The following is a 24,814-nucleotide window of genomic DNA, read 5'->3' as shown; positions in this document are numbered from 1 at the left end:
GTAATTTTTGATGCCTCGGTTGATGCTGGGTGATCTGTTGGTTTTATTTCTTTGAGAATTTGTAACAATTGATACAACCCCTCAGCTGTTTCAGAGGGTATTTGAGAGTCAACCACATTGCTGTGGGTCTGAAGCCAGACCGGGTAAGTATAGCAGATTTCCTTCATTCGCAGACATTATTGAGCCAGGTGGGTTTTTCTGGCAATCAAACAAGCAGTAGATTCTTAATTACTTTTTAAAATTAAATTCAAATTCCACCATCTGCCATGGCAGGACTTGAACCCGGACCCTCAGAGCATTAGCTGAGTTTCTAGATTAATATCTTAGGCCATCTGCTCCCAAGATGTAGTGGTGGTCTTGTTGGAATCATAATCCGGAATTCCAGGCTAATGTTTTGGAGATACGGGTTCAAATTATTTTACTTAATGTAGTGAAATTTGAATTCAGTAAAAATCTGGGATTAAAAGCAACAGTAGTGCTGAGGAAAAGGATACAAGGATTGACATTTTAATTTACTTGTTCAGAGATGTCATTAAAGAGTATAAAGGAGTTGAACCTAGACCCTCTAACTCAGAAATAGGTACTTTACCAATATGCCACAAGAGCCCTGGGATACAGGGGTATGTTAACCAGTGAAATTGGGCTCACTGTGTGTCCAACCCCATTTCCCCTCCTCCTCCAAACTCAACCTAACCATTAGGGCAGTTGTTTCAAGGAAAACAATTTGTCCCCATCAAGTCTCATTGGAAAGTTTAATGAGAATGGGTGATCATATTCCTGATTGATTGGTTTAGTAAGAGCAGCAAACTATATTTAGAGTCAAAACTGAAAATGTGTTGCTGGAAAAGCGCAGCAGGTCAGGCAGCATCCAGGGAACAGGAGAATCGACGTTTCGGGCATAAGCCCTTCTTCAGGCTATATTTAGAGTCACCCAGATCTACAGCCCAGTAAAAGGCCCTGGCTGGTGATACAGTATTGTCCACATGGATATTTTTAAAGCAAATTCCAGAACATAAATTATCACCGAGCCATTTAAAATACCAGGGGTTGGCACTGTGGCTTAGTGGTTAGCGCTGCTGCCTCACAGTGCCAGGTACCTGGGTTCGATTCCAGCCTCAGACCACTGTCTGTGTGGAGTTTGGACATTCTCCCCATGTTATGGACCAGACCAGACCCCCACATGATAGGTTCTAGGCTACCTCCTTAAACTAACGTTTTCTTTCTTTTAAAGTCAGAAATCAGATGTCACAGGTTGTAGTCCAACAGGTTTATTTGAAATCTCACAAGCCTTCAGAGCGCTGCCCCTTTGCAGTGCACCTGACAAAGGAGCAGCATTCCAAAAGCTTATGATTTCAAATAAACCTGTTGGACTATAACCTGGTGTTGTGTGACTTCTGACTTTTTCTACCCCAGTCCAAAACCAGCACCTCCACATTATTTTCTTATTTTAAAGGTAGATGTGAAGTGCTTGTTCCAGATGTGATGCAACTTGACGTTATGTAAAACTTAATTTATTTAAACACTACAGTTAAAATACAAACAAAAGAAAGAAGAATTTAGAATAACTTAACCAAATAATATGTACAATACCGGTTACTAATTAACTGTTCCAATATAGTGACATCCCTCAAACACAGCCCTTGGCAAAAAGGTAAATTCGGACACCATTCTTACATGCTGTTCAATATCAAGAGAGATTTCAGAGAAAGTCATAGTTAGGAATCGTTTACTGAAGCTGCAACTCTTTTGGGACCCAAACTGCTTCCAACTGCGACAGCTAAAAAGAACACTAGAAAGCCTGATCTGGGAGAACTGGCCACACCCCTTCCATTGTTTCAACTGCTGTCTCAAAAAACCTAAAGGCCTTTTTACCTATTGACTTTGGCCAGTTCCTGTAGACACTTTGCCACCTCTGCCTCTACAACCTCCTTTCAATAAAGACTCAGGGCAAAATAACTTTTTTAAAATGACAGCATCATCACGCTGTGTATGCATGGGTTTCCTCTGGGTGCTCCAGTTTCCCTCCACGGTCCAAAGGTGTGCAGCTTAGGTCGATTGGCCATGCTAAATTGCCTATAGTGTCCAGGGTTGTGCTGGATAGGTGGATTGGCCAGGAGAGATGCAGGTTTATAGGGTAGGGGGGAGAGTCTGAGTGGGATGCTGTTTGGAGGGTTGATGTGGACTGGATGGGCCAAATGGTCAACTTTCCACACTCTAGGGATTCTATGAGATGGCCAAACATTTGTCAGAAGGGTAAATTTTAATTGTCTTCAAGGAAGGAAGAGATGTAGAGGTGGATGTACAGGGAGCAAATTCTACAGTTTTGGAGCCTGGGCACAGCCTCCAATGGAGGAGCAGTTAAAATTGGGGTCACTAATTAGGCTGTTAGTAGATCTGTGCGGTATGTGGGACTGGAAGCGATACAACTCTCCAGTGTGTTTTGAAAGCGATGATGAAAATTTTAAGATTGCCATGTTACTTAATTAGGAACCAATGTGGATTGATAAGCATGGGTTTGAGTGAATGTGACTTGGTGACAGTTGAAACAAAAGTTCAGAGTTTTTGATGGCATCAAGTTTTCGGAATGTGAGTGTGTGAGAATGTAGGACAGGAGATTTTTTATAATAGTTGAGTCGAGAGAGAAAAAGTGGATAAATATGTAAATGATGGAGATGAGAATGTGGTGGGGGTACGATAAGTAAGTTTGCCGATGGTACAAAGATTGGCTGGGTAATTGACAATGAGGAGGAAGGTGTCATCTTACAAGAAGAGGGTTACAAGAAGAGGTTACTTCGATTACTACAGAATCTGGACCAGATGGGCCAATGGGCTGAGAAGTGGCAGATGGAGTTTTATTCAGATAAATGCGAGGTGCTGCATTTTGGGAAAGCAAATCTTAGCAGGACTTATACACTTAATGGTAAGGTCCTAGGGAGTGTTGCTGAACAAAGAGACCTTGGACTGCAGGTTCATAGCTCCTTGAAAGTGGAGTCGCAGGTAGACAGGATAGTGAAGAAGGCATTTGGTATGCTTTCCTTTATTGGTCAGAGTATTGAGTACAGGAGTTGGGAGATCATGTTGCGGCTGTACAGGACATTGGTTAGGTCCCTGTTGGAATATTGCGTGCAATTCTGGTCTCCTTCCTATCTGAAAGATGTTGTGAAACTTGAAAGGGTTCAGAAAAGATTGACAAGGATGTTGCCAGGGTTGGAGGATTTGAGCTACAGAGAGAGGTTGAACAGGCTGGGGCTGTTTTCCCTGGAGAGTTGGAGGCTGAGGGGTGACCTTATAGAGGTTTACAAAATGATGAGGGACATGGATAGGGTAAATAGGCAAAGTCTTTTCCCTGGGGTGGGGGAGTCCAGAACTAGAGGGCATTGGTTTAGGGTGGGAGGGGAGAGATATAAAAGAGACCTAAGGGGCAACGTTTTCACACACCGGGTGGAACGTGTATGGAATGAGCTGCTGGAGGATGTGGTGGAGGCTGGTACAATTGCAATATTTAAGAGGCATTTGGATGGGTATATGAATAGGAAGGGTTTGGAGGGATATGGGCCAGATGTTGGCAAGTGGGACTAGATTGGGTTGGGATATCTGGTCGGCATGGACGGATTGGACCGAAGGGTCTGTTTCCATGCTGTACATCTCTAGGACACAAGCAGATTGGTCAGATGGGCAGATCAGTGAGCAGAATTTTATACTGATAAATGTGGGCGAATGTACTTTGGCAGAAGGAACAAGTCTAGGGAGTACTCCGTGAATGGCAAGACACTAGGAATCTCAGAGGATTCTTAGTGTGTTCTCCACAGATTCCTGAAGGTGGCAGACTGGTCAATAAGGTAGTTAAGAAGGATTATGCCTGAAATGTCGACTCTCTCGTTCCTCGGATGCTGCCTGACCTGCTGTGCTTTTTCTAGTGATAAACTTCCCTCTTTATCTGCAGCTTCAGCTCCCCCTACCCCCAGAACCTGTATTTATCTCTCACTACCTCACCACTCCATCCATCTCCCCACCCCTACCCCACCTCTGTTCCTGAAGAAGGGATGTACCCAAAAGGTTGACTTCTCCACCTCCTGATGCTGCCTGGCCTGCTGTGTTCTTCCAGCCACCTGCCTGTCTATTTTTGATTCCATCATCTGCAGTTTTTATTTTGTTTCTGGGAGGGTAGTTGAGGCAGGAAGCCTTATCACCTTTAAGACATTCAAGGCTATGGGCCTAGTGCATGTAAGTGGGACTAGTGTAGGTAGTACTGTCGTTTGGATAGTACAAACTTGATTGGCCAAAAGCCCTCTTCTGTACTTTAGATTAGATTACTTACAGTGTGGAAACAGGCCCTTCGGCCCAACAAGTCCATACCGACCCGCCGAAGCGTAACCCACCCAGACCCATTCTCCTACATTTACCCCTTCACCTAACACTACAGGCAATTTAGCATGGCCAATTCACCGAACCTGCACATTTTTGGATTGTGGGAGGAAACCGGAGCACCCGTAGGAAACCCACGCAGTCACGGGGCGCTGTGAGGCAGCAGTGCTAACCACTGCGCCACCGTGCCGCCCCACTGTCTGATTCTAAGAATTATGGATAAGAGTTTCAGTACTTAAGCTGAGACAGAGCTGGAGTCAGCTCATATTATGGAACTGCAGTCCGAAGACTATATAATGATGCAGGTATGTGGATGAAATTTTATTTCCGGGGTCTGATATGATACCTAGGCTGCAAGTAGTCTGGTTTAGCTTCAGATAATTGTTAGGGTGATGAATGTACTTGTTGGTTAGAGAATTGAATTATGGAATAGACTGCTGGTAATATTTTATTAGAAAGAAATTTCTGCTTATACAGCATACCATTATACTGCCAAATTCTCTCCCTTACTGTAGGTGCAGGAAGTGATTGCATATTAGAAATAGTATTTCCCGCTTCTGTTAGGTAATATGACAAGTATTTGGGTAGTATTCATGGGGTTGAGGCATATGATCCCTTGAGTGCAGGAACAGAGAATGAAATAATGATGCTTCTGATAGTTATAAGAATATTTGGCTGCGATAATTATTGAACAAAGAAATATCAATCATTCTTGACTTTAGCATGGCGTTTATTTCAACCGATCTTTTACTTTTCAAAACAGACTTCTGAAGAATTCAGATCAATTTCGGCTTGAATTATTTTTCCTCTACTTAATTCTCTTTCAAACAGTGAATATAGATGGAAAACTGGCTGAGATGCTAGTTAATGGAGTGGGAGCTGGCTTTACATCAGTAGTGATGAATGATTAACGGTGGGTACTTGGATGGCAGGAGGTGCTAAGCACTGCAGTGCAGCTCGTGATACTTCATGGTGAGGTGACTAGCTGGCACAACCCACTTCCCTTTCCTGCAGATTTGGCCCCTGAGTGCTGCTTGAAGTTGCATAGTTGAGATGAAACCCGATGATTGGTGGTGCTTGGCAGGATCTCTGTAAAGAGAAAAGAGCCTAACTGCAGCATTCACATCCTGTCTCTCTCCTTCAGAGTCTAAAGGTTATGCTGGAATTAGAATTGTGCTCCTCAAGGTGACAGGCTCAGTCCATTTTGGTCAAGCATACTGCAGCTAGATATCAAGTCCCTCAAGTCTACCCCAATGCTGTCTCAGCTCCAGCCGACACTCCGACACCAGTCGGATCTTTGGCCTACTTCCAAGACATTTTGTGCTGAATTGGCAGGACAGTTTTATACCATGGGCCATGCCCACCAGCAGACAAGACTATCACTGTACAAACCCACTTCACATCAGTCTACAGCTTTTTATCCACATGCAAGAGCTGAAGGTGAAAGGACCAAGTTTAACCCGTGGTATTGCCCTTATCCATTCTACATCAATTCAGCCAGAATAAGAGGTCATTAGGAGTTTTTGAAACAAAAACATTTCCTACTATTTGATTTAATTCTGGCATTTTCTCCATTGTTCTTTCTATAAGAAATAAAAAGGTCATGAACCATTAGAAAACCATAACCATCCAGCACTGATTGTTAAGCAGGAATATGTATGTTACATTCCCACAATCTCAGCGAGGGTTATAGAGTGATAGAGATGTACAGAATAGAAACAGACCCTTCTGTCCAACCCATGCCGACCAGATATCCCAACCCAGTCTAGTCCCACCTGCCTGCACCCAGCCCGTATCCCTCCAAACCCTTCCTATTCATATACCCATCCAAATGCATCTTTAAATGTTGTAATTGTACCAGCCTTCACCACATCCTCTGACAGCTCATTCCATACACGTACCACCCTCTGTGTGGAAAAGTTGCCCTGTAGTTCTCTTTTATATCTTTCCCCTCTCACCCTAAACCTATGCCCTCTAGTTCTGGACTTCCCCACCCTACAGAAAAGACTTTGCCTATTTACCCTATCCATGCCCCTCATCATTTTCTAAACCTCTATAAGGTCAGCCTCAGCCTCTGATGCTCCAGGGAAAACAGCCCGAGCCTGTTCAGCCTCTCCCTATAGCCCAAATCCTCCAACCCTGGCAACAACCTTGTAAATCTTTTCTGAACCCTTTCAAGTTTCACAACATCATTCTGATAGGAAGGAGACCAGGATTGCACACAGTATTCCAACAGTGGCCTAACCAATGTCCTGTGCAGCTGCAACATGACCTCCTATATTCAATGGTCTGACCAATAAAGGAAAGCATACCAAACTTCTTGACATCAGTCATTTAAGAAGGCAGCTCACCATCAAGAACAATTAGGCAATAGGCAATAAATGCTGACTAGCCAGTGAAGCAAAAATGTTACAAATTTTTTCTTTAAAAGATTCTCCCTATTGTCTCCTTGTCTTCAAATAACTATAAAATAAGGCCAGATGGCTGCTAATGCATTCTCATGTCTTTGTTAAGCCAGCCAAAAGGGAGCATCTCTCTCATCACTTGCCATCTGGGATAAACTTTGAGGGTAAACTTATAAGTAATATCAAGATGGACAGCTTCTTTAAAAATATTCATCAAAGCTCTATAGCTAGTACCTTCCAAACCTATGACCACTCCTGCCTAGAAGGACAGGGGCAGCAAACAAATGAGAACGCCGACACCCTCCTGATTTTCCTCTTATGTATACTCCTACTGCCTTTATACTCTTCTAAGGATTCATTCGATCTCTCCTATCTATACCTTTCATATGCTTCCTTCTTTTTCTGAACCAAACCCTCAACTTCTTTAGTCATCCAGCATTCCCTATGCCTACCAGCCTTCCCTTTCACCCTTATAGGAATATGCTTTCTTTGGATTCTCGTTATCTCATTTCTGAAGGCTTCCCATTTTCCAACTGTCCCTTGACCTGCGAATTACAGGGGAGGAGGTGCTGTATGTCTTGAAACGCATAAAAGTGGATTAATCCCCAGGGCCTGATCAAGTGTACCCTAGAACTCTGTGGGAAGCGAGAGAAGTGTTTGCTGGGCCTCTTGCTGAGATATTTTCATCATCGATAGTCACACGTGAGGTGCTGAAAGACTGGAGATTGGCTAATGTGGTGCCCCTGTTCAAGAAGGGTGGCAAGGACAAGCCAGGGAACTATAGACCGGTGAGCCTAACATCGGTGGTGGGCAAGCTGTTGGAGGGAATCCTGAGGGACAGGATGTACATGTATTTGGAAAGGCAAGGACTGATTAGGGATAGTCAACATGGCTTTGTGCGTGGGAAATCAGGTCTCACAAACTTGATTGAGTTTTTTGAAGAAGTAACAAAGAGGATTGATGGGGACAGAGTGGTAGATGTGATCTATGTGGACCTCAGTAAGGTGTTCAACAAGGTTCCCCATGGTAGACTGATTAGCAAGGTTAGATCTCACAGAATACAGGGGGAACTAGCCATTTGGATACAGAACTGGCTCAAAGGTAGAAGACAGAGGGTGGTGGTGGAGGGTTGTTTTTCAGACTGGAAGCCTGTGACCAGTGGAGTGCCACAAGGATCAGTGCTGGGCCCTCTACGTTTTGTCATTTACATAAATGATTTGGATGCGAGCATAAGAGGTACAGTTAGTAAGTTTGCAGATTACACCAAAATTGGAGGTGTAGTGGACAGCGAAGAGGGTTACCTCAGATTACAACAGGATCTTGATCAGATGGGCCAATGGGCCGAGAAGTGGGAGATGGAGTTTAATTCAGATAAATGTGAAGTGCTGCATTTTGGGAAAGCAAATCTTAACAGGACTTATACACTTAATGGTAAGGTCCTGGGGAGTGTTGCTGAACAAAGAGACCTTGGGAGTGCAGGTTCATAGCTCCTTGAAAGTGGAGTCCCAGGTAGATAGGATAGTGAAGAAGGTGTTTGGTATGCTTTCCTTTATTGGTCAGAGTATTGAGTACAGGAGTTGGGAGGTCATGTTGCGGCTGTACAGGACATTGGTTAGGCCCCTGTTGGAATATTGCGTGCAATTCTGGTCTCTTTCCTATGTTGTGAAACTTGAAATAGTTCAGAAAAGATTGACAAGGATGTTGCCTGGTTTGGAGGATTTGAGCTACAGGGAGAGGCTGAACAGGCTGGTGCTGTTTTCACTGGAGCATCAGAGGCTGAGGGGTGACCTTATAGAGATTTACAAAATGATGAGGGACATAGATAGGGTAAATAGGCAAAGTCTTTTCCGTAGGGTGGGGAAGTCCAGAACTAGAGGTCATAGGTTTAGGGTGAGAGGGGAAAGATATAAAAGGGACCTAAAGGGCAACTTTTTCACGCAGAGGGTGGTACATGTATGGAATGAGCTGCCAGAGGATGTGGTGGAGGCTAGTACAACATTTGAGGCATTTGGATGGACATATGAATAGGAAGGATATGGGCCGGGTGCTGGCAGGTGGGACTAGATTGGGTTGGGATATCTGGTCGGCCTGGGCAGGTTGGACCGAAGGGTCTGTTTCCATGCTGTACATCTCTATGACCTGCAAGTTCCCCTCCAAGCCATTCACCATCCTGACTTGAAAATATATTGCTGTTCCTTCATCATTGCGGGTCAAAATCCTGGAATTCTTTCCTTATCACCAAAGTGGGTCAATCTGTGTTACGTGAACTGTAGCAATTTAAACCACCTTCAGGGCAACTAGGAATGGATAATACTGGCCCAGCCAGCAGCCCTCGTATCCCATAATTTATATTATTAAAACTAATCAGGAAGAGAGAGGCCAAAGCGAACATAAACCCCTTAAAGTAAAGGGTGAAGAAATAGTGAGTAAATAGGAAATGGCAGAGGAGTTGAATAAATAATTTGCATCAATCTTCGCAATAGAAGACATTAATGTGAGTGGCACGGTAGCTCAGCGGTTAGCGCTGCTGCCTCTCCGCGCCAGGGATCCAGGTTTGATTCCATCCTCAGATGACTGTATCGAGTTTGCACATTCTCCCCAGGTCTGCGTGGGTTTCCTCCCACAATGCAAAGATGTGCAGGTCAGGTGAATCGGCTACGTTAAGTTTTCCATCGAGTTAGGTGCAATAGTCTAGGGTAAATATAGGGTGGGGGAATGGGTCTGGGTGGGTTACTCTTCGGTGAGTCGGTGAGGACTTGTTGGGCCAAATGGCCTGGTTCCATACTATAGGGAATCTAATCAATAAACATGCCAAATTGCTAAATATTTAATGGGCATCAAGGAAAGAGAAATTAAATACAATAACTATCACTCAAAAAAAAAGTGCAAGGCAACCTAATGGAGCTAAAGATCGATAAGTCTCTTGGACCTGATGGAATGTGGCCTAGGATATTAAAGGAAGTAGCCCCAGAGATAGTGGATGCGATAGTTGCAACCTTCCAAGAATCCTTTAGATTTTGGAAAAATTCCAGACGATTTGAAAACTGCAAATGTGGAATACCTTTCATTTGAAAAGGAAGGATACTAAAAGCAGGAAGCTATAGGTGAGTTCGCTTAATGTCTCATTGGGTAAATGTTAGAAAGGATGTAATAATAAAGCATTTAGAAATCCAGTATATGATCAAGCAGAAGGAGAAAGTGAGGATTGCAGATGCTGGAGATCAGAGTAAAGAATGTGATGTTGGAAAAACACAGCAGGTCAGGCAGCATCCAAGGAGCAGGAGAATCGACGTTTCGGGCATACGCCCTTCATCAGGAATGAGCCAAATTCGTGATGAAGGGCTTATGCCTGAAATGTTGATTCTCCTGCTCCTTGGATGTTGCCTGACCGGCTGTATTTTTCCAACATCACACTCTCTACTCTTATCAAGCAGAATCAGCATGGCATCAGGAAGGGGAAATCATGCCAACAAGACAACTAGAATTCTTTTGAGTAGGTAACAAGCAGGATAGATAAAGGGGAAACATTGGATGTAATATTTAGATTTTCAGAAGGCATGTGATAAGGGACTGCACGTTGGACTAAATAAAATGTGAACTCATGCTGGAGGTTGTATGTTAATATGGATAAAGGATTGGTGAACTGATAGTAGGCAGACAGTAGGGGAGACAGGGTACTTTCAGGATGGCAAGCTGGAAGTAGTGGAGTGTCACAAGATTCAGTGCTGGCGTCGCAGGTATTTACAATATACATTAATTACTTGAATGAGGGAAGTGAATGTATAACTGAGGAGTTTACGGATTACAGAAAAGTAGAAACTTGGAGCTAGAATAGGCCATTCAGCCATTGGAGTCTGCTTCACCATTCAATACAATCATGGATAATATCCAACTCAGTCCCCTACTGTCATCTTCTACATCTTATGGTGAGACTGTCACTACTTGACTCCAGGGCTGCAGAAGCAAAATGCTATATCCAGTAACCAGTTTAGTTAGAAAAAAAGGGATCCAGAGTTGTGGTACAAGGATTTCCGTTCACCAAAGTATATTTATTGAAATTGTCCTAATAATGGGAGGATGGATTTTGTCATTGAGGCTGCTCTGTGTTGGAGTCAGAGCTTTTTCATGAACAATGCAGCCACTGAATGTGCCTCTCCCCTCTGTTTCTTCAGTTTCTTTCAATCTCTTTTTTTTTTCTGTCCTTATGCTTCTATTTTGCATTTGTGCTTACCTTCTGCACTTTCTCGCACCCTCGTGTGTTTCACTCAATCTTTTGCATGCTGATTTGTACTCACTCATGCTCTCTCTGTCTCTGTCTCTGTCTCTCTCTCTCTCTCTCTCATTCTCTCTCTCATTCTCTCTCTCATTCTCTCTCTCTCATTCTCTCTCTCTCATTCTCTCTCTCTCATTCTCTCTCTCTCATTCTCTCTCTCTCATTCTCTCTCTCTCATTCTCTCTCTCTCATTCTCTCTCTCTCATTCTCTCTCTCTCATTCTCTCTCTCTCATTCTCTCTCTCTCTCATTCTCTCTCTCTCTCATTCTCTCTCTCTCATTCTCTCTCTCTCATTCTCTCTCTCATTCTCTCTCTCATTCTCTCTTTCTTGCTTTCCTGTTTTTGTACACTTTCTCATTTGCTTACTTGCTTGTTCTCCCTCTCACTTGCTGTCTCCTGCTCCCTGTCTCTTTTGCACATCTAGTTCACTTGCTCTTTCACATTGTCTCTGTCTCGCCATCTGTGTGTGTGTGTCCATTCTCGCTGACCACCCGCCCTGCCCCTCCCTTTTAACTCCATGGCCTTTCTGTTTTAAGGTTGTAGGAATGTGGGCTGCCGGACGACATTTCATGGCAGCTTTGCTGATTTAAACGCTTGGTAATATTTCTCTGAAGTTTCTGTTCCCTCACGGGAAATTTCAAATTAGTGAGGAGGTGATCAATTACACTTTGTCAGCAGATGAACTGTCGCACCTGACCAGTCTAAGACCATTTTGGAATCCAACACCCTCATGATCTCCCCGCTCCATCCAAACCAAAGGGGCAATTGGACTATATTCCTTTTGGTTCTGAGAACTTTCAATACAATCATCCCAGGTGAAAATTACTTATCAATCTTCATGTCATTTCCTTGGATGGGTAAGCCTTTTGGTTGATGCTGACTAATTTATTTGTTTCCCATCTATTTTAGGCAGTTCACTCTGCAGTTCTCTTGTCTTGGAGTTTATTAGTCTCCCATTTAACGGGAGATGGTTTTTATTCCTGTGATAGGCCCAAGTCTGTGGAATTCTCTTGAATGTTTCCAAAGCAGAAGTCTGTAGGTACTCTTGTTTATCAAAAATCTAAGAGTACTGAGGATCAGCAGGCAAGAGGAGTTCAGACTACAGTCAGATCTGCCATGACCTTATTGAATGGTGGGACAGGCTTGAGGGGCTGAATTTGCTGTCCAGACATTATTAAGGATGACATTGCACAGTACAATGAAGTAAAGTCGGGCTGAGTCTGCACATCTTCATCAAGGGGGGAGGTATTCTTTGAGGACGCTACGAACAAATTAGACAAGACAGAGCCAGTGGGTGCAATCTATTGGATTTCCAGAAGGCTTTTGACAAGGTGCTGCATCGGAGCTGCAAAATAAGATAAGAGCCCATCATGTTAGGGGCAAGGTACTGGCGTGGATAGAGGATTGGCTGACTAACAGAGGGCAGAGAATGGGACTAAAAGGGTCTTTTTCAGGATGGGACCACAACTATTCATGTTCTACATTAATAATTTGGATGAAATAACTGAAAGCATTGTTGCTGAAGTTTACAGATGACACAAAGTTAAGTGAAGGGACAGGTAGTGGTGAGGAAGTGATGAGGCTGCAGAAGGACTTGGATAAGTGGGCAAAGAAGTGGCAGATGGAATATGAAGTAGGAAAGTGCAAAGTTAAGCATTTCGGCCGGAAAAATACAAGCAAAGACTTCAGAAATCCGAAGCACAAAGGAACTTGTGTCCTAGCACAAAGTCCTAGTTCAGGATTCTCTTAAGGTTAACATGCAGGCTCAGTTGGCAGTTAGAAAGGCAAATGCATTGTTAGAATTATTGAGAGGGCTGGAATAAAAGAGCAGAGATGTACTACTGAGGCTGTATCAGTTTGTGGTCAGACCATATTTGGAATATTGTGGACAGTTTTGATCCCTGTGTCTAAGGAAGGATGTGCTGACATTGAAGGGAGTCCAGAGGAGATTTAGAGGAGAAGTGCAGCTGAGGGCTTTGGATCTGTACTTGGAGTTTAGAAGGATGAAGGGAGGATCTGATTGAAACTTTCTGAATACAGTCATTCCTCCATATCTGTTCCTGTGAGCCCTCCTGAATGATGAAGTTCGCAAATGTAGAGCTTGTTAAAAATAGATTTAAAATAGCAGATATGTGATTTTGCCTGCGATGTTAATTTTTGTTACTTATATTCTGGTGCAAATAGGTGAATATGCGATTTGTGATTTCATGAATGCAGAGGATTTACTGTACTGAGATTGAGTGGACGTGGAGAAAATGTTTCCTCTGGTAGGAGAGACTAGGTCCCAAGGGTATAGTCTCAGTGAGGTGGCGACCCTTTTAGACTGAGAAGAGGAGAAATTTCTTCTGCCAGAGGGTGTTTAATCTGTGGAGAATTGGGTTTAGAAACATATCAGCTATAATCGAAGAGTGAAACAGACTTGATGGGGCAAATGACCTAATCTTACACCAATATCATGGTCTGATGGTCTCATGATATGCACTGGATGAGAGTGCTACACTAAGTTGGGATATTGCTTTGTTCAGTCAGGATCATAATTATTAATCATTATTAATGTGGGTGGCACGGTGGCACAGTGGTTACCACTGCTGCCTCACAGCGCCAGAGACCCGGGTTCAATTCCCGCCTCAGGCAACTGTGTGGAGTTTGCACATTCTCCCCGTGTCTGCGTGGGTTTCCTCCGGGTGACCCGGTTTCCTCCCACAGTCCAAAGATGTGCAGGTTAGGTGAATTGGCCATGCTAAATTGCCCGTAGTGTTAAGTGAAGGGGTAAATGTAGGGGAATGGGTCTGGGTGTGTTGCTCTTCAGAGGGTTGGTATGGACTTGTTGGGCCAAAGGGGCTGTTTCCACACTAAGTAAACTAATCATAATTTGGAAGTTCGATTGAGATGCCACTGTAATCATTTATTTATTTCACTAACAATCTTTATTACCAAGAGGGTTACTTCAGTAGTCCAAAGATGTGCAGGTCAGGTGAATTGGCCATGCTAAATTGCCCATATTGTTAGGTGCATTTGTCAGAGGGAAGTGGGTCTGGGTGGGTTACTCTTCGGAGGGTCAGTGTGGACTGGTTGGGCTGAAGGGCCTGTTTCCACACAGTAGGGAATCTAATCTAATGTTGAAAGATGGGCTTGTGTGTTTGCTCTCTGACTGGCATACAAAAGGCTGAAATGCGTTTATGTGCACGTCTTTATAAACCAGCCTGTCTCATAAAAGAGATGTCTCAAGACTGTGACCAATCCATTACCACTAGTTCGCTGGGTGCAATCACAGGATATGTTGCCTTGTCTTGTCTCCACTTGGAAGACTCCTGGGTGGTAGAAAGAGCCGAATAATTGTGATAATGTCTACAGCATGTCTCTGATTTGCCATGGTGAAATTTCTTTCTCCCCTGCCTTAGTGAAGATAAATCCTTGCCGTGTATTCAAGTTATTTTCTTCCCCCCTCCCTGCTCTCACTGCTCCATGCATGCTGTCAGGGGAATTAATCCATGCCCCAGGGTGGGATAAAATTCACACCACATTTCCTGTGCATGAGATCATCAGTCTTTCTGGAACTGTTTGACCCTGACTTGAGAATGGCTCTGACTCTAGTGAATCAAAAACTGAGTTAAATGTGACGGGGTGAGTTCTCTATTTCAGACTCTGGCTCTGGAACCTCCTGGACTTGTCATCTTGTTAACTCTTCAAACGCTGTGCACGTTCCTGGAAGAGTTGGAATTATCCTCTCCTCTCCAGTTATGGGATTGATACTCCCTAACTTTTTACTTTTGAAAAGCGAATTGCTGAATTTGGGTGGCCTCTGCTCACTTCAGACCATATGCTCCTTACTGTAACTTGCTGTCCCTCTGCCCTGTTTAAATACTTGCAACAACAGCTTGCATTTGATGTAATCAGACTTGTTTCAAATGCTTCAGAGATATCATCCAAGCAAATATGCACTGGCTTGTTGTGGGCAGCCCAAGCCCAGCTGATTAGAAGGCTTAAGAAATTCATAATGGTGGCTGTGAATAAAGCCAACAAGTAGGCTTTCTGATTTGTTTGTTTGTTTGTTTGTTTGTTATTGATATTTATTGCCCTCCTTCAGTTGCTCTTGAATGCGATTGATTGATTGCTGTAACTCTGTGCAGGGCAGTTCAGAATCAGCCACATAAAGGCCAGCCCTAGGGTAAGGTTGATGGGTTTCATTCCCTTCAGGGACAGTAATGAACATCATTCCAGCAGCTCCCTCATCACTTTTACTGATGCTGGCTTTTTACTTCAATTTTTAAAAAAAAGTTTAGTAATGTACATATACATCTTTGAAGGTGGCATGAAAAGTTGAGAAGGAAGTTCTTAAAAAGCCATTTGGGATCTTGGCTTTATTAATAGAGGTGTTGAGTAAAATAGCAATGAAGATATGCTGAATAATTTATACATAATTGGTCAGGTCCCAGCTGGAATAAAGTTTAATTCCAGTCACCATATTTCAGGGCATATGGAATGGCAGAGGAATGTATAGGAATAGTCACAGGAATTTAAGCATCATTACAGCAGCATTTTATCGAGTGTGATGTTAAGAAACTCTGGCAAAATTGGAGACTATGAGAATGGACACGGGGGGAAGGCCTCTGCTGGTTAGGCCTCTGCGAGCTCAAAGGAAGAAAGGCGTGGTTGTTGCAAGTTAGCCGTCTCAGTTCCACGAGAAGTTCCTCAGGTACTGTCCTAGACCCAAACTTTTCCAACTGCTTCACCAATGACTTTTCCTCCACCATAAGGTCAGAAGTGTGAATGTTCAATGATTGTGGCATGTTAAGGACCATTTGCGATTCCTTAGAAACTGAAACATTGTATATCGAAATGCAGCAAGACCTGGACAGCATTCAGGCTTAGGCCAATAATTGGCAAGTAGCAAAGTAACATTCATACTGCAAATATTCAAATACCATCAGATAGTGGTGTATTGGTCATGTCACTAACCTAGTAATCCAGAAGGCTAGGCTAATGCTCTGCAAACACCAGGACAGATCATACCAGCTCATCAAATAATATTGGAATGTAAAGCTGAGTCTCAATCAATGACCATTGATTGTGGCCCATCTGGGAAGGAAATCTACCATGATTCGGAGTAATGTGACTGGCTGTCCCTGAGTGGTCTAGTAAGCCATTCAGTTTAGGAGCAATGTCCCAGCCAGCAAAGCCCATATCCCATGAAGGAATAAAAGAAAATATGGGATTTCAGTTAAAAGGAGAAGCTGGGGCTGTTTTTCTTGGAGCAGAGCAGATTAAGGAGAGACTTGACTGACATTTGAAAATCATGGGAGTTTGATAGAGTAATAAGGATAAGCCATTTGTCATAAATGAAGGACACAAATAAAGTTGTGTGGTTTGGAGTGCATTTCCTGAAAAGGTGGTGGAAGCAAATATAGTCATAACTTTCAAAAGTCTGTTCCATAAACATTTGAAAATTTGCAGAATTGGAGAATACTTGAGGGGGGGAATGTTTGAAAGCTTTGTGGCAGGGACATAGGTTTGGACTCAGTGATTGGCTCCTTCTAAACATCTGCACAGGTTTGATGGACCCAATGCTCACATCATCCTCCTTTTGAATTGATCATAGAGATTCTGAGAGTCTCAAATCCAAGACTTCAAGTTGGATATCAAATCTGTTTTCGTTAAGATGTGCAGTTTCTGTTGAAGACCTGTGTTCTGAAGAATGGAGAAGACTTTGGCTATGATAATTATCAATGTGCATTTACTTAAATGAAATTAAATGTCTCTTCTTTGCTCAATCTTTCTTCAGGATATCCGGAATACTGTGGGTAATATCCCTATGGAATGGTACAAGGACTATCCACACATCGGTTATGATCTTGACGGAAGGAAAATCTACAAACCAATCCGAAATAAAGATGAGCTGGATGAATTTCTGGATAAAATGGAAAATCCAGATTATTGGTATGGCTTTGATTTTCGAATATGCCATTGGCTTTGGTTCAATCCTGTCTGTCATCCAATTAATTTACCTCATCACAGCTTATATTATTGAAATGCTTATTGCATTAGAAGCTCTTGTGGCAGAGATAGTGTCCCTACCTCTGAGCCAGAAATCCAGGATTCAAGTCCCACCTGCTCCAGAAATGTATAATAAGATCTCTGAATAGTTTGATTAGAAAATATCCCTGCAGAAGGCCTGAATCGAGCCTGTCATTCTCCAGGAGGACAGTCTTGATCTTAAATGTGCTCTTTCCATAAATGTCAGGGGGGTATCACAGCCAGCTGTCACCAGCCTGGGCTCCTCCTGCTGTTAGGAGACTCTCGTTTAAGCATGCGATGCAGAGATTTCTTTAGTCAGTGTTGTTTGTCTTTGAAACTCTGTTCCCCACAGAGCAATGGAGAACACAGAACGTAGAAAAGTACAGCACAGAACAGGTCCTTCGACCCACGAAGCTTTGCTGAGGATTATTCCTAATCTAAACTAATATAACCTCACCTACACACCCTACAATTCACTGCTGTCCATGTGCATGTCCAGCAGTCGCTTAAATGTCCCTAATGACTCTGCTTCCACCACCACAACTGGCAACGCATTTCATGCATTCACAACTCTCTGCGGAAAGAACTTACCTCTGACATCCCCTCTATACCTTCTTCCTTATTCTGTCCTGGGGAAAAGTCTCTGGCTGTTGACTCGATCCATGCCTCTCATTACCTTGTATACCTCGATCAGATAACCTCTCTTCCTCCTTCTCTCCAGAGAGAAAAGTCCGAGCTAAGGCAACCTCTCTTTGTAAGACAAGCCCTCCAGCCCAGGCAACATCCTGGTAAAGCTTCTTTGCACCCTCTCCAAAGCCTCCATACCTTTCCTATAATAGGGCGACCAGAACTGAACACAATATTCCAAGTCTGGTCTCACTAGGGACTTGTAGAGCTGCAGCAAAACCTTGCGGCTCTTAAACTCGATCCCCTGTTAATGAAAGCCAAAGCACCATATGCTTTCTTAACAACCCTATCCACTTGGGTGGCAACTTTGAGGGATCTATGCACTTGAAAACCAAGATCCCTCTGTTCCTCCACACTGCCAAGAATCCTGTCTTTAATCCTATATTCAGCAAATATCCCAAAATGCATCACTTTGCATTTACCCAGGTTGAACTCCATCTGCCATTTCTCAGCCCAGCTCTGCATCCTGTCTACGTCGCACTGCAACCTGCAATAGCCCTCTATACTATCGATGTCACCTCCAACCTTTGTATCATCTGCAAATTTACTAACCCACCCCTCAACCTCCTCATCCAAGTCATTTATAAAAACTACAAAGAACAAAGGCCCAAGAGCCACAAGGATCGGTGTTGGGTCCTCTACTTTTTATCATTTACATAAATGATTTGGATGTGAACATAAGAGGTACAGTTAGTAAGTTTGCAGATGACACCAAAATTGGAGGTGTAGTGGACAGCGAAGAGGGTTACCTCAGATTACAACAGGATCTTGACCAGATGGGCCAATGGGCTAAGAAGTGGCGGATGGAGTTTGATTCAGTTAAATGCGAGGTGCTGCATTTTGGGAAAGCAAATCTTAGCAGGACTTATACACTTAATGGTAAGAATCTAGGGAGTGTTGCTGAGCAAAGAAACTTTAGAGTGCAGGTTCTTAGCTCCTTGAAAGTGGAGTCGCAGGTAGGTAGGAGAGTGAAGAAAGCGTTTGGTATGCTTTCCTTTATTGGTCAGAGTATTGAGTATAAGAGTTGGGAGGTCATGTTGCGGCTGTGCAGGACATTGGTTAGGCCACTGTTGGAATACTGTGTGCAATTCTGGTCTCCTTCTTATCAGAATGATGTTGTGAAACTTGAAAGGGTTCAGAAAAGATTTACAAGGTTGTTGCCAGGGTTGGAGGATTTAAGCTACAGGGAGAGGCTGAACAGGCTGGGGCTGTTTTCCCTGGAGCGTTGGAGGCTGAGGGGTGACCTTGTCGAGGTTTACAAAATTATGAAGGGCATGGATAGGATAAATAGGCAAGGTCTTTTCCCTGGGGTGGGGGAATCCAGAACTAGAGGGCATAGGTTTAGGGTGAGAGGGGAAAGATACAAACAAGACCTAAGGGGCAACCTTTTCACATGGAGGCTGGTATGTGTCTGGAATGAGCTGCCAGAGGAAGTGGTGGAGGCTGGTACAATTGCAACAATTGCTGGTACAATTTAAGAGGCATTTGGATGGGTTTATGAATAGGAAGGGTTTGGAGGGATATGGGCCGGGTGCTGGCAGGTGGGACTAGATTGGGTTGGGATATCTGGTCGGTGTGGACATGTTGGACCGAAGGGTCTGTTTCCGTGCTGTACATCTCTATGACTCTATAACAGAGCCCTGCGGGACCCCACACAACACTGACCTCCAGGCAGAATGCTTTCCATCTACAACCACTCTCTGCCTCTGTCAGCCAACCAATTCTGAATCCAGATAGTCAAATCTCCCTGTATCCCATACCTCCTGAGTTTATGAATGAGCCTACCATGGGGAACCATATCAAATGCCTTGCTGAAGTCCATGTGCACCATATCCACTGCTCGACTTCGTCGACCTGTCTCGTCGTCACCTCAAAGAACTCAATAAGATTTATGAGACCTGCCCCCCTCAAAGCTGTGCTGACCGTCTTTAATCACACTATGCTTTTCCAAGTAGTCATAAATCCTATCCCTCAGAATTCTTTCCAAAACCTTGCTGACCACAGAGGTAAGACTATTCTATTCCCCTTCTTGAAAAGAGCAACATAATTTGCCACCATCCAATCCTCCGGTACTACCCCATGGAGAGTGAGGAAGCAAAGATCTTCACCAGCGGCTTAGCAACCTCCTCCTCGCTTCCTGGAGCAGCCTGGGATAAATCTGGTCTGGCCCTGGGGACTTATCAATCATAATGTTTGCCAACGTTTCTAGCACATCAACTTCATCAATCTTGATCTGTTCAAGCCTGTATCCCAGCTCCCTAAAGTTCTCATTCACTACAAGGTCCCTTTCCTTCATGAAAGCCGAAGCAAAAAGACTCATTTAGGGCTTCCCCTATCTGTTCAGACTCCACGCACAAGTTCCCTACACTATCCCTGACCGGTCCTACCTTCTCCCTGATCATTCTCTTATTCCTCACATATGAGTAAAATGCCTTTGGGTTCTCCCTAATCCTTCCTGCCAAGCCTTTTTCTTGCCTCCTCCTGGTGCTCCTCAGTCCATTTCTGAGCTCCTTTCTGGCAAGCCTGTAATCCTCTAAAGCTGTGCTAGATCCTTGCTTCCTCCACCTTACCTAAGCTGCTGCCTTTCTTTTTGACAAGAAGCTCCTCTGTTCTTGTTGTCCAAGGCTCCTTAACCTTACCCCTTCTTGCCTGTCTCAGAGGAACAAATTTGTGCATCACTCACAACAATTGTTCCTTAAACAGCCTCCACACATCTGTTGTGCCCTTTCTGTGGAACAATTGCTCCCAATTTCCTTTTCCCCAATTAAATATCTTCCCTTGGTAACTGCTCCTTTCCCTCTCCAAGGCTGTGGTAAATGTGAGGCAGTTGTGATCACTATCACCAAAGTGTTCCCCTGCTGCGAGATCTGACACCTGTCCTGGCTCATTGCTGAGCACCAAATCCAAAATGGCCTCTCCCCTCATCGGCCTGTCTACATACTGAGTAAGGAAACCCTCCTGAACACCTGACAAAAATGGCTCCATCCAAACCATCTGCACTAAGGAGGTTCCAGTCAATATTGGGAAAGTTGAAGTCACCCATAACAACAACTCTGCTGCATCTGCATTTTTCCAAAATCTGCCAGCCGATGAGTTCTTCAATCTCTCTACTGCTATTAGGAGGTCTGTAGAAAGCCCCCAATGCGGTACCTGTTCCCTTGCTGTTCCTAACTTCCACCCATACTGACTCAGTAGACAAACCTTCCTCAACAACCTTCATTTCTGTAGCTGTGATGTACTCTCTGATTCGCGATGCTACACTCCCTCTTTTTCCACCCTCCCCATTCTTTTTAAACATTCTAAACCCTGGAACATCAAACAACCCCTTTGAAACCCACGTCTCCGTTATGGCCACAACATCATAGTCCCAAGTACTGATTCATGCTCTAAGTTCATCACTCTTATTTCTGATGTTCCTTGCGTTAAAGCAGACACACTTTAAACAATCCCTTTGTTTCATCACGTGAGAAACCTTCCAGATAGATTCACTGCATCCTGTCACTGCCCCATCTACAACTATCCCCCCCCCCCTCTCTCTCAGATATACAGCTCTGGTTCCCACCCCCTTGCCAAACTAATTGGAGGTTGGGTTATTGAATATTTTCAAGACTAAGTTTGTAAATCAGAAATAAGACCATAAGGTATAGGAGCAGAATTAGGCTATTCAGCCCATCCTGTCTGCTCCACCATTCGATCACAGCTGAAAAGTTTCTCAACATGATTTTCCTGCCTTCTCCCTGTAACTGATCATCTTACTAATCAAGAAACTATCCATTTCTGTTTTAAATACACTCATTGACTTGGCCTCCATGGCCCTCTGCAGCCATGTGTTCCACAGGTTAACTACCCTGTAGCTGAAGAAATTCCCCCTCATATCCTTTCTAAAGGGTCATCCTTCACACTCAAGCTGTGCCCTTGGATCCTGGTCTCTCCTAATGCTGTCTGAATGTGGTCCGACCAGAGCCTTGTACAGCCGCAGCAATACCTCTCTGCTGTTTTATTCCAGCCCTCTCAAAATTAATTCTAATGTTGGATTTGCCTTCCCAACTGCCGACTGAACCTGCATATTAACTTTAAGAGAATCCTGAACTTGGACTCCCAAATCCCTTGGTGCTTCAGATTTCTGAAACCTTTCCTCATTTAGAAAATATTTTACACCTCTATTTTTCCAACCAAAGTGCAACATGTCACACTTTTCCACATTGCATTCCATCTTCGCCCACTCTCCTAACCTGTCCAGGCCCTTCTGCAGCCTCCCCACTCCCCCAACATTATTTGTCCCTCCACCTGTCATTGTTTCCATATTTGCTGATGACACAATGCCCTCAGTTCCTTTGTCCAGATTGTTAGCATATAATGTGAATAGTTGTGGTCCCAAGATGGACCCCTGCGGAACTCCACTTGTCACCAGCAGCCATCCTAAAAAAAAATCCCTTTCATCCCACTCTCTGCTTTCTGCCAGTCAGCCAATCCTTTATTCATGCCAGTATCTTACTCGTAGTATCATGGGGTCTTGTCCTATTTCGCAGTTTCCTGTTCGGCACCTTATCAAAGACCTTTTGGAGATCTAAATAGATATGTCCACTGACTCTCCTTGGTCTAAGTTGCTGATTACCACCTCAAAGAATTCTAATAGATTTGTCAGACATGACCTCCCCTTGACGAAACCGTGCTGACTCAGCCCTATTTTGCAGTGCATTTCCAAGTACTCTGCAAACTCATCCTTAATAATGGAGCCTAAAATCTCACCAGTGACTGAGTTCACGCCTCCTCCCTTCTCACAGTTATCCCCTTATCTGCTGTGCCTGAAGTTAGGTTCCTGACTCTTTTCATACTCTGTTGTGTATGGAATTTCTTGTTCTGGAAACTTTAATTACCTCTTTTGAGCATGAGTGCGCACACGCACACCCCAACACACGTGCAACAGAAACCATCCCCTTGATTACATAGTTTAAAGCACTATCCACAGCTCTAATTATGCGATTTGCCAGGACCCTGACCCCAGTATGATTTAGGAGGAGCCAATCCCATTAGAACAGCTCCCTTCTTCCTCAATACTTCCCCACACCAATCTTTAGAACCATATGTTTTTCTTTTGAATCTTGTTCACCCTGTGCCACTTAGCTCATGGCTCAGGTAGTAATCCAGAAATTGACCTTTTTGGTTCTGTTTTTTAACTTAGCCCCTTGCTGCTCAAGTTTCCTCATCGGATTCTCTTTGTAGCTATATCATTTGTACCGACCTGGACCATGGCAACGTCAGAGGCAATGGCCTGGTGGTATCATTGCTTGACTGTTAATCCAGAGACCCAGATGACATTCTGGGGACCCGGATTTGAATCCCACCACAGCAGACGGTGGAATTTGAATTCAGTAAATATCTGAAAATAAGAATCTAATGATGGCATGTCGATTGTTGGAAAACCCATCTGGTTCACTAATGTCCTGTAGGGAAGGAAACTGCCATCCTTTCCTGGTCTGGCATATGTGTGACTCCAGACCCACAGCAATGTGGTTGACTCCTAACTGCCCTCTGGGCAACTAGGGAAGGGCAATACATGCTGTCCTAGTCAGTTACGCCCTTACCATGTGAATGAATAAAGAAAAAAATCCTCTTTTCCCTCTCATTCCACGCGCCTCCACAGCCTGGATAAGAGATCTTGCACCTGGGCACCGGACAGACAACATAGCCTTCGGAACACTCAGTCCTGGCCGTAGAATAGTGTCTATTCCCCTGATCATACAATCCCCAATCACAACTACACTTTTCTTTTCTCCCACTCCCACCCCTGCCAATGGTTCCCAGTACGACGATGTTATGGTCAGTTTGTTCATCCTTCTTACAGCCCACACTCTCTCATCCATAGAGCAAGAGTTTCAAACCTGATGGATAGACTCAAGGGCTGAGACTCCTTCAGCACTACCTCTGAGATTCCTCTATCTCCTCGCATCCTCCTGTCCCTGACCACTGACCAAATTTGAGGTAGTTAATCTAAGGAGTGTAACTGCCTCCTGAAACACAGTATCCAGGTAACTATCCCCCTTCCTAACATGTCATAATGTTCAAAGCTCAAACTCCACCTCACCAATTCTGAGCTGGATTTCCTCAAGCAGCCAACACTTGGTCCATCATCTCCCACATCATGCAGGGACAATGCATCACCTGGTCCGGTATCTCTATTTTAATTACTTCGTTCTAAATTTGATTTTTAAAACTTACGTGCTGATCTATTCGTTTGTAGCCTCTATTTCCCCTACCTACCTTCATTTTGAAAAAGTTAAAGATCACACAACACCAGGTTCTAGTCCAACAGGTTTATTTGGAAGCACTAGCTTTCAGAGAGCCGCTCCTCCATCAGGTGGTTGTGGAGGTGAATGACCTGATGAAGGAGCAGCGCTCCGAAAGCTAGTGCTTCCAAATAAACCTGTTGGACTAGAGCCTGATGTTGTGTGATTTTTAACTTGGTCCACCCCCGACCAACCCCAGCACCTCCAAGTAATTCATTCTGAAAGTAATCTATAATCTGTGTGAGGAATTGATGTAACTAGGGACAGGCAGGAAACCGGGGTGAGAGGTGAAATCCAACAGTCATGAGCTTACTGAATGATGTAGTGAGCTCAAAGAGCTGAATATCCTAGTTTTGTTTCTTGTTGGTATAGTTTTCTTTTGTGCTTTTCCTGTTGGTTGCTTGTGAAACTTATCTTTATTGATAGTTTAAAGATTAAGACAGAGGCTAATAGTTGAGAGCTTGAACAAGAGTATGGTGAAGGAAATGATATGGTTGTTTTTTAAACAATTATAATTTTCATGACACCACTGTTTCCCCACCCTCCCCACTACTTTTCCATAGGCGAACCATTCCAGATAAGATGACTGGCACTGAAATTCGACTAACAGATGAACAGATCGATCTCATCCACAGAATCCAAAAGGGGCAGTTTGGAGATGCCAAGTTTAATCCACATGAGGTGGGAATATTTGATTTTCAAACAATTATCTTCCTTTGGTATACCAAACACATTTTCCAGATTAAGTTGGAAATGAAATAAATACACTGAATTTCCGAAAC

At 43.8% G+C, this 24,814-nt stretch overlaps 1 protein-coding gene across 1 annotated transcript in view; it reads left to right on the top strand.

Moving 5' to 3' along the window:
* The window catches only part of bop1 (BOP1 ribosomal biogenesis factor), a 159,902-nt gene that overhangs the window by 113,832 nt on the left and 21,256 nt on the right, over nucleotides 1-24,814 (top strand). The window contains exons 4-5 of the mRNA XM_087987772.1: nucleotides 16,826-16,980; nucleotides 24,596-24,713. Of these exons, the coding sequence (XP_087843898.1) occupies nucleotides 16,826-16,980; nucleotides 24,596-24,713 (273 nt within the window). The remainder of the gene's footprint in view (nucleotides 1-16,825; nucleotides 16,981-24,595; nucleotides 24,714-24,814) is intronic.

The sequence above is a fragment of the Chiloscyllium plagiosum genome, unplaced genomic scaffold, assembly GCF_037043375.1.
Source record: "Chiloscyllium plagiosum isolate Xiang-an unplaced genomic scaffold, Cpla_swu_hap1 HiC_scaffold_5, whole genome shotgun sequence".
Taxonomy (NCBI): domain Eukaryota; kingdom Metazoa; phylum Chordata; class Chondrichthyes; order Orectolobiformes; family Hemiscylliidae; genus Chiloscyllium; species Chiloscyllium plagiosum.
The sequence above is the reverse complement of the archived record's forward strand: the minus strand, read 5'-3'. Positions and strand labels throughout refer to the sequence as shown.